This window comes from Xyrauchen texanus, chromosome 10, assembly GCF_025860055.1.
Source record: "Xyrauchen texanus isolate HMW12.3.18 chromosome 10, RBS_HiC_50CHRs, whole genome shotgun sequence".
NCBI classification, from domain to species: Eukaryota; Metazoa; Chordata; class Actinopteri; order Cypriniformes; family Catostomidae; genus Xyrauchen; species Xyrauchen texanus.
The window spans coordinates 13,244,168-13,254,167 of NC_068285.1; the positions used below are offsets into that span (position 1 = coordinate 13,244,168).

General features: G+C 36.8%; 2 protein-coding genes across 5 annotated transcripts in view; one reads left to right on the plus strand and one right to left on the minus strand.

Annotated features, from left to right (window-relative positions):
* LOC127650920 (zinc finger protein 449-like) overlaps nt 1-10,000 on the plus strand; it is a 451,526-nt gene that overhangs the window by 261,980 nt on the left and 179,546 nt on the right. The gene's annotated exons all lie outside the window — the stretch shown is intronic.
* On the minus strand, nt 2,583-7,290 carry LOC127650940 (uncharacterized). 4 transcript variants are annotated; one of them, XR_007971485.1, is made up of 8 exons: nt 6,304-7,290; nt 5,032-6,064; nt 4,847-4,916; nt 4,559-4,736; nt 4,057-4,222; nt 3,276-3,339; nt 3,043-3,106; nt 2,583-2,750 (listed from the first exon to the last, which is right to left on the minus strand). XR_007971485.1 is itself a non-coding variant. In XM_052136604.1 (6 exons), exons 2-5 carry the CDS (start codon nt 5,386-5,388, stop codon nt 4,063-4,065), a joined length of 765 nt encoding a protein of 254 aa, XP_051992564.1. In that variant the 5' UTR covers nt 5,389-6,064; nt 6,304-7,289; the 3' UTR covers nt 3,775-3,804; nt 4,057-4,062. The 4 variants fall into 4 exon arrangements, 1 of the variants encoding a protein (XP_051992564.1); XR_007971484.1 differs by lacking the exon at nt 3,276-3,339 and having other exon boundaries at nt 6,304-7,289; XR_007971483.1 differs by lacking the exon at nt 3,043-3,106 and having other exon boundaries at nt 6,304-7,287.

Genomic DNA, 10,000 nt, shown 5'->3' on the forward strand with positions numbered 1-10,000 from the left:
GCACATGAAAGGATAACAGTGGAATTCCTTCCACCATACTCTCCATTCCTAAATCCAATAGAAGAGTTTTTTCAGCATGGAGGTGGAAAGTGTATGATCATAGACCACAAAATCAGATTTCTTTGTTGGATGCCATGAATGCTGCATGTGAGGACATCACAGCTGACCATTGCAGGGATGGGTGCGGCATTCAAGGAGATTTTTTCCACGGTGTGTGGCAATGGAAAACATCAGATGTGATGTTGATGAAAATCTTTGGCCTGACCAACGTGAGCGACAAGATGTCCACCAAGAATAATTTGTTTGTTTTGTTTTTTTCCCATGAATGTTATTTGTTGTTTGTGTATTTGTGGTAATACACAAATATGAAATGTAAAGTGAAATCTTGTTACTCTTGTCAGTTACTTTACATGTACAGTAAATACACTTGTATTGTGTATATACACATGAAGTACAAAAATAAACACTGTAAAAATACAAATGTTCATAGACTTTTTTTTTCTACATACTATTGACTTTTCTCAACAAATATGAGATTTGTTTACAGTAAACCCTTAATTTTCATGGTTGACTGTTGTGGTGAAAAAACAACTAAACATTTTGACCAGTGTGGCTCACACAATGACAAAAATACTTTAGATTTTGGTGGCCTTGGCCAAATTATTGACACAATAACTAGGTTATGAAGCATGAATTAAATGTTTTGGGTGAGTAACTACATTTTGCAGACATGCTATAAAGTTTTGAAGTTCCTGCAAACAGTTGTGACATTTGCACTCACAGTTTAGAGAATGTTAAGACTGTTTCGAAAAATGTGCCAAAGCAATTGAGAAAAACTGTAATACAGGACTTTACAGCCATGACTAAAATAGATCAGATAAAGACCTTACTAGGAGAGGGGCAGACAGCAGCACTGGCTGCCAGATACGTGTGTGTGTGCCACAGCCTGAGAGACAGCAGGTGAATGTGTGTGTGTGTGTGTGTGTGTGTGTGTGTGTGTGTGTGTGTGTGTGTCTGACCTCAGTGTGTTTCCCTACTATCCACCACAGTGACCCTCCGTAATGTATGTGTGTGTATGTATGTATATATATGTGTTAAAACACTGTGGTATCGAATGTTCACAGATATTGTAATCTGTTACATTGTTAATTTGTACAATTAATTTAATTTGTACATTTAAATTTAAGTTATATATTTTATTATTTTGATGTCTTTATAATCATTCTATGTGTTCCAAGCTTTGGCAATATTGTAATATGTACAGTCATGCCAATAAAGCAATTTTGAATTTGAATTTAGATAGATAGATAGATCAAACGACAGACAGACAGACAGATAGATAGATAGATAGACAGATAGATCAAACAACAGACAGACAGATAGACAGACAGACAGACAGATAGATAGACAGATAGATCAAACGACAGACAGACAGACAGACAGACAGACAGACAGACAGACAGACAGACAGACAGACAGATAGATAGATAGATAGATAGATAGATAGATAGATAGATAGATAGATAGATAGATAGATAGATAGATCAAACAACAGACAGACAGACAGACAGATAGATAGATAGATCAAACAACAGACAGACAGACAGACAGACAGACAGACAGATAGATAGATAGATAGATAGATAGATAGATAGATAGATAGATAGATAGATAGACAGACAGATAGATAGATAGATAGATAGATAGATAGATAGATAGATAGATAGATAGATAGATAGATAGATAGATAGATAAAACAACAGACAGACAGACAGACAGACAGACAGACAGACAGACAGATAGATAGATAGATAGATCAAACAACAGACAGACAGACAGATAGACAGACAGACAGACAGACAGACAGACAGATAGATAGACAGACAGACAGATAGATAGATAGATAGATAGATAGATAGATAGATAGATAGATAGATAGATAGATAGATAGATAGATAGATAGATAGATAGATAGATCAAACAACAGACAGACAGACAGATAGACAGACGGACAGACAGATAGACAGACAGACAGACAGACAGACAGATAGATAGATAGATAGATAGATAGATAGATAGATAGATAGATAGATCAAACAACAGACAGACAGACAGACAGACAGATAGACAGACAGACAGATAGATAGACAGACAGACAGACAGACAGACAGATAGATAGATAGATAGACAGACAGACAGACAGACAGACAGACAGATAGATAGATAGATAGATAGATAGATAGATACACTGTAAAAAATTTAACGTAAAATCAACAGTAACTTACTGGCAACAAATATCCAGCAAGCTTCAGTATTTTATTCCACGGTAAAATTACTGTAAATCTGACTACAGTAGTTCACAGCATACTGTATAATAACTTACAGTATATTTATACTGTAAAATTAATTACAGTTCTTGTTTTTGCACTGTATTTTAAAACACTGTAAAGTTACTATGCAGTATAATTGATTACGGTAGTTTTTATATTCACATATTATAGTTTTTATATTCACATATATACATATTATGACTAAATACAATCTGTTACACGCTTAAAAAGAATGAAATATAAAGACTTGTATGCACAAATATTTCACAGTTATATTACTAATTATAAGATGTCACATCAATTATGACAACACTCAGAAGTCCATTTAAAAACTTTTATTAAAATTTAATTCATTAAACTGTAAAAACATTCTCCAGTCCAGACTTCGAAGGGCCAATGCAGATCCCAGATTTTTGCTGCCTATAGAGAACAAAACAAAAATTTAGTTGCACTACAGCTTGGCAGACAATGTGATAAACAGCTTTCATTTAATTTACAGTATATGGAACCACAATACATTGAACCAGGAGATAAGCCAAAACTTAATACCTTTAAATGAGAATGAAACTATGTGAGTGTGAGTACATTTTTGGGTGTACTATCCCTTTAAACTAAATTCTAAGATCCTGATCTCCTCGATCCATGTTAAAAGCTAAAACCGCTCTAATTTGATGTATTTGAATGTGTTCTTCAATAGCTGAAAATTACTTACCTCTGTATTAACCGTAAGAGCGATACTCATCAGCGCGCTGCAATGTCGAACAACTACATACATGCTGAAAGAGATGAAAAACATATTCAACACTGCATAAACCTACGGAGATCTTCGTTTCACAATGAATCCTCTTTCTTAATGACCCTGATCTCCTCGATCCATGTTAAAAGCTAAAACCGCTCTAATTTGATGTATTTGAATGTGTTCTTCAATAGCTGAAAATTACTTACCTCTGTATTAACCATAAGAGCGATACTCATCAGCGCGCTGCAATGTCGAACAACTACATACACGCTGAAAGAGATGAAAAACATATTCAACACTGCATAAACCTACGGAGATCTTCGTTTCACAATGAATCCTCTTTCTTAATGACCCTGATCTCCTCGATCCATGTTAAAAGCTAAAACCGCTCTAATTTGATGTATTTGAATGTGTTCTTCAATAGCTGAAAATTACTTACCTCTGTATTAACCGTAAGAGCGATACTCATCAGCGGCTGCAATGTCGAACAACTACATACACGCTGAAAGAGATGAAAAACATATTCAACACTGCATAAACCTCACGGAGATCTTCGTTTCACAATGAATCCTCTTTCTTAATGACCCTGATCTCCTCGATCCATGTTAAAAGCTAAAACCGCTCTAATTTGATGTATTTGAATGTGTTCTTCAATAGCTGAAAATTACTTACCTCTGTATTAACCGTGAAGAGCGATACTCATCAGCGCTGCAATGTCGAACAACTACATACACGCTGAAAGAGATGAAAAACATATTCAACACTGCATAAACCTACGGAGATATTCGTTTCACAATAAATCCTCTTTCTGATTTTCCTGCTTGATACAATTAAGGTAAAAAGGCTCCTGATTACATTTAAATTTAATGCTTGTATTTCACATTATAAGCAAATAAAATATTGAAATGAAACTTTTGTTTGTTGATACTTTTTTAACTACACTGACTAATCTTTCCTCTTTACTTAATCAGTAATTAAAAGTCTTACCTAATTCTAATAATTCTGCCAGTCATAGTTGGTGAATTCCTTGATGAAGCTGGCAACATGTGGATTCAGGGCCCTGTTTTTACGTTGCACCATCCTGCCACTGTTATGGCTCTGCTGAAATTTGGCTCTGCATTTTGTGTTCTCTGGATTTATCCTGACCAAAAATCTGTAAATAGATTTTTTTTTTTACAATATACTGAAAAAAGCAATTAGCTAAAAAAAGCCAAGTCTAACACAACAGTGTTTGCTAAATTCTACATTTATTTTCCCAGCTTGGGAAAGTAAAAATAAACTTATAATGTTTGCATAGGTTTGAATGACCATAGTACTTCCACTGTAGATTTGGACAAGCAATGATAGCATTAATTTCAAAATCAGCAGAAATTAAGTTAACCTTAAAGGGTTAAGTTGGCCACACTGGATTAGGTGTTCACTTATCAGTACTCACCATGATCTGCTCATGCCATACAGTATGAATTTTTATGGACTCATCAATAGTTACCTCTGGATGAATTCCAGGGTTGATGCAGCCTCAGCTTGGTACTCCAGGTTGAATATATAGAAAGAAGCGAAGAAGACAGCCAGGGCAGATGTGAAGTCATCCTGAGGGTTAACTGACTGGATGACCACCTTTCCTTCTACGCAGAGCATCCATTTTTTCGATGTCAGGATGGAATCTCCTAAAAAACAAATTTGAAAACTTGACCTTATAGGGCAGAATTATCTCTTAGAAGCAAATCAGAAACGGTTGCACTAAATGAACTGGTATAAGTCTGAATGACAACCTCACCCAGCATGATTATTCTTGGTGTAGTGGGAAGCGACAACTGAGCTTCAGCATCTGCATGGGTACTGGTGACCTGCATGCAAAAGGTCAAACAGAAGGAGTGCTTATGTGGGAGACAGCAATAAATCTTAATACATCTAAAAAAAATATATTCATTGGCCATTATATGAATCCAGTATAATAATTACATCAGCAAGAAGGAAAATGGCATCATCTTTCTCTCTAAAGAAGGTCATCATCAGCAATATGACAGCGATTGTTGAGTCCATGTTTTCGCCTTGGAGACGTTCAATGTCGGCAAGAACAGTCTTCACTTCTTTTGTCCAGCGAAGAAACTGAGTTTTGAAGAACTGGAGCACCCTCCTTCCTTTTCCAGCAATGCATTCTCTCAGCCTTTCATCAAGCTCGATCCCAGTAAGTGAAGTGAAGTGCTGCATTAAAAACTTATTCATAAACAGGAAAGGCCATTCTCTATTCAATTCATGTACACTAAGTGAAGGTGTGGAGTTTATTGCACTGCGCTGACTTGCATAAGTTAAGACCATCAAATCATTCACTCTTACACGGTCTGCTCCACTTGGTCCTTCTTGAGAGAAAATTAATTTAAGTTCTTCTTTTTATGATGTAGAGAGTCTATTGTCTCTCCTTCTGGTAATTGAGATGGCTGCCAGTTTATGCATCCATAACTGTCAGTTTTTGCAACTTTTTCTGGCTGTGCTGGGTGGACATTGTTAGTATCCGCAGGTCTTTTTGGCTTTCTGAGACGGGCAAGGGTATTGTTTCTGTTAAGGTTATCCACTCTATTTTTCAGTTGTGAGGACAACGTGAAGTATCCATTGCCCATTCTGTCACCTTCATCTGTTCTGTCTTCAAAGCTACCAGGGTATTTGTCAACTACACTTTTAGCAATTACTGTACACTGACTCCATGTTGGGTTTAAGCATTTTTCTCTCATGGCATCTACAGTGATTCTAACCATGTGCCGTCTGTCTGTGTCTTCTGGGATTGTGTTCTGAGCGAGACATCTTTGTAGAGTGGGCCTAGTCTTCTCCCATGGAATTTTAAATGTCGTAGTCCATGTTTTATTTTGCAAAGGAACGCTGCACTGTGGTGAAGTCATTATTGAGGAGACTTCCAATTCAGTAACTGGAGTTAATGTCAGTGTAATTGTTTCACTTGCTGCATTGTCACTTGGCTGACTGCACTGTGTACCACCACCACCTAAAAATAAAAACATAAAAAGGACCAAAAAGGGGAAAGCACAGACAGAGTCTACTAAAGACAGAGTACAAATTTAAATGAGACAAATAAAGTTACCATAATAAAAGAACATGAACTTTGAATCTTTTGACTACAAAACAACTATGCAAAATGTCAAGTAACATTTGAACTCTAAAAATTAAAGCAAAAAAAAGAAGATATTTACAGCATTTAGAAAATACATTTGCAAAATGTTTTACCTCTGTTGTTAAATGCATGTAGAAGTTTTCTGCTATCAATCAATGAAATCATTTGTTTTAAATCATCCTCTGTTAGAAATCTGAAGTCATCTGAGGTCCTTATGCCAATGTTAGAGAGGTGTTCAAGAAGACATGTCAGCGTCTCCTCACTCAAGTGGGCAAGAGTGCCCTTTATGATTGACTCCATGTCGTCTTGCAACCTAAACAGATAGAATGGTGAAGCACAACAAGTTCGAGATCCAAATGTCTATAAACAGACACTGGGTGATAGTCTGCAAGCCCGTCGACACAAACACACACATAACAAGTCTCACTGTCATGCTGTACACAGTGCACACCAAGATCCAACACTGGCACTGACTGATGTCTCTCTGAAACAAAATACACCTTTTCCTGGCAGACTATTATCAGAGCAATCTTCCCCAGCACATATCCACCATCACTAACATCAAGTACAACACTCATTCCCTTCTTATATGTTGTACCCTTGTATGTGACCATGGCTGTCTCCATGATGCTACCAGTCAAATTACCGAGTCGTACAGCTTCTTGAATGGCGAAATTATACATGTGGGCATTAAACTCATCAGCCTGACCTACTTGAAGAACAGGAGGAAAGACATTACCAGCATGAAGATACGACTGAAGCAACTGGTGCCTTTCTGCCAGAGTACTGGAGAGGTTTTTGAAGTTGTGAAGCTTCCGTGCACACTGCTTAAAATATGTATGCTTACTCTCAAACCGCATTGTCCAAAGACGAATGAGAGGACCAAATTTAAGGATTAGGTCTGGATAGTGGAGAAGGAAGTGGTGTTTTGGTTTGATAGGGTTATCTGGGAAAATATCCACTCGCATCTGAACATACTCCCTGATGAGAACCTTGAGATAGGCTACCTGATTGGTGTGAATCTTGGATGCACAAACAAGCTCTACAATTTCCCTGAGCCTCAAACACAACTGCCACACTTGGTCATCAAGGGCATTTTTGATCCGATCACCAATAAAAAGAGGAAGAAGGCGTAAAAACACCAATTCTGGGCTGCACTTCCCCCAACTTCTTTCCATCTTGCACAACTTCACATGGCCGGTTGCTTGCATCACTGCCAACAAGCTTTATCTGAGATATACTCCTGTTTAACTGAGTGTATGTAAAATGCTTTACTGATACAAAGTGCTTGATGTACAAAGCAAGATCGGTCGACACAATCCCCTCGAAAAGATCATGCCCTAAACATGGTGGGAGGCCTGGCTGGCACACATGGAAGTGTCTCAAACGATTGAAAACAGAATCGGATTTCACACCATCTATAAGGCTGTGACCCAGTGACAACCCTCTCACACTGTTCTTATAGGCCTCTTGAGTCCTCACATGACCAATTTTTGTAGGCTCCCTTTCAAAGTCATCTCTATGTATCATACAGTACCGACAGAAGTTCTTGCTTTTGCTGAAATTTTCAGTAAATCCTCCCACAGAATGGGATCCCAAGTTGTCACCTACAATTGCTATGAGAGCTCCTTGCAGTTTCTCACCATCATCTAAAATAATTCCAGATTCCTCAATATCCATTAAATCATTAACAAGCCGAGAGAATACCAAGTCTTGGCCAAAAAACTGTAAATCCTGTTCCCTGCAAAGCATCACTAACTGCATGGGATCTATAGAGGACCTATTATATGGCAGAATTTCACCCAAGGTAAGGTACACAGCCAGAAGTTTATGGATTTTTTTGCCAGATCCAAGGGGATTTGCAACCTCTAATGCATCCTGGTACAGAATTATGGAGAAAGAAGATGGACACTGCTGAAGAAGAGTATTTTTTCTCCAATTCTTACCATCCTGGATATCTTCCAGTATATCTGATTCTACAGATTGCTGCATTTTAGAGGTGTTGTACTGTTGTCTAACTGAATGGTGACTTAAAAAGGCTTTAAGTGTATCTTTGACAGGCACATACTGACAGAAACACTCATTTCCTTTGGCATTAATGCCTAGATAAATCCGAGTAGGTTCAACATAAAAAAAATTCCTCTTAAAAAAAGTCTTCCTAGTTTGATCTGACCTAAACACACCCTGATTGTACATCTTCAACAAATTTTCCTTTGAAAGCCCTTCAACTATGGTGTGGATCCTATCTCTAGGTATCTCAAGTTTTGTCAGTTCTTGGCGTACTTTTGCCAGTACATGTGCCATCCCGTGCTCATGTAAATCTTGGAATTAGTCTATTAATGCTGATATTGTGGTGGCTGGCAGGAGCATTTTTGCTTGCATTCTGAGGTAAAAGAGGGCCAAGTTAGTCATTAGAACATCTCCCTCTGCATGAGCTGAGGTTGTCCCCAGAATCTCTGCAAACGTTACATTGTCAGACTCCTCAGCAGCACATGACATACTGGTGTCAAGACCTACTGCACCGTCTTCACGACAGATGTCACGCGCTGAATGTTTTCTGCTTATGTGAGAGAGAAAAGATGACCTAACCCTGAATGTTTTCTTGCAGCTTGAAAAGGACATTTAACTGCCTTGCCATCTCTAATGTGCCATTTTAAATGCTCACAAAGACAAGATACGGATGTGGAAGTGAAAGAACATCCCATAACCTGGCATGTCATATTAACACCACTGTGTGATTTGTCAGCACATGGTGTAACCACTGCATGGTTACGATACATATGTATACGAAGGCCAACAGCAGTTTTGAAGTTACATGGACACTGGAAAAATCCACAAGAGAATCTATTGTTTGCAAGATTCCTGTGTTCCTTAGCATGTCTGACAAATTCTGGAATAGACTCTACAGAGTACTGACACACTTTGCAAGAGAAAGGCATTTCTAATCTTATTTCCAAGCAATTTTAACTTTATACAGTACTTACTTACCCATCCATATCTGGTGACTTAACCAAGGATTTTTACCTGTAAGACAAAGAGAAACATGTATCAGTTAAAACATAAAAAGTTTACTACAAAATTCCAATATGTAAAATCAAAATAAAGAATTAGAAAAGAAAACAAAGACCAGAAATTACAAGCTAACAACTTAAATGCAACTTAAAAATAGCAAAAAAGTTAACATAATTTTTGTAAATAAATAATTGAATGCTCATATTAATTATTCAATCTGTGTATTTAATTTATTACTAATTGTGAATTATTAAGAATAACATGAGTGTTTTACAGTCGATTTCATGTCTCTATGATCTTTGAGTTCAATAGAATAAGAATATTACATACATTTACACTAGTATATTTCTTTAAAACAAATAGAATGTAAGTTTCACAAACTGAGATTTGTGAAAGGGGTTTTTCTTAGCAACATTTCATATTTGATGACTCCTCCATCCTTCAGCCTGTGACCCCGATGTAATGACAAACTGGTTCATCCCTCGAAATTGGGTGTCTATCAGCTATGATTAATAGTTCATATAAACTATAATTTAAAATATGCATAGCTTACTATATAGTGCATAATTAAAAAAAAAAAACTGAGTGCAATTTGTTTTATTTGATAAATGTTAATGAATCCAAAAACTAATAATAATAATAACAGCCTAGCCTATTAGGTAAACGGTTGATCATTACATTGTTCTTTTATAACTGAAATAATTGGGAATTTAACACTTAATTTAACACATAATTGCATTAAAGATGACTGAATACATGTACAGTAGGTGTAAATGCGTGTATGCTATCAGGCCAATC

What these genes read in the sequence shown, in the direction of transcription:
- LOC127650940 (XM_052136604.1), bottom strand. Translation starts at nt 5,388, where the DNA reads ATGGTCTTAACTTATGCAAGTCAGCGCAGTGCAATAAACTCCACACCT. An exon ending in CCATTTTCCTTCTTGCTGAT is followed by an intron (nt 4,917 to 5,031) that starts GTAATTATTATA and finishes TTTTGCATGCAG; the next exon opens with GTCACCAGTACCCATGCAGA. An exon ending in ACCCTGGAATTCATCCAGAG is followed by an intron (nt 4,223 to 4,558) that starts GTAACTATTGAT and finishes ATCTATTTACAG; the next exon opens with ATTTTTGGTCAGGATAAATC.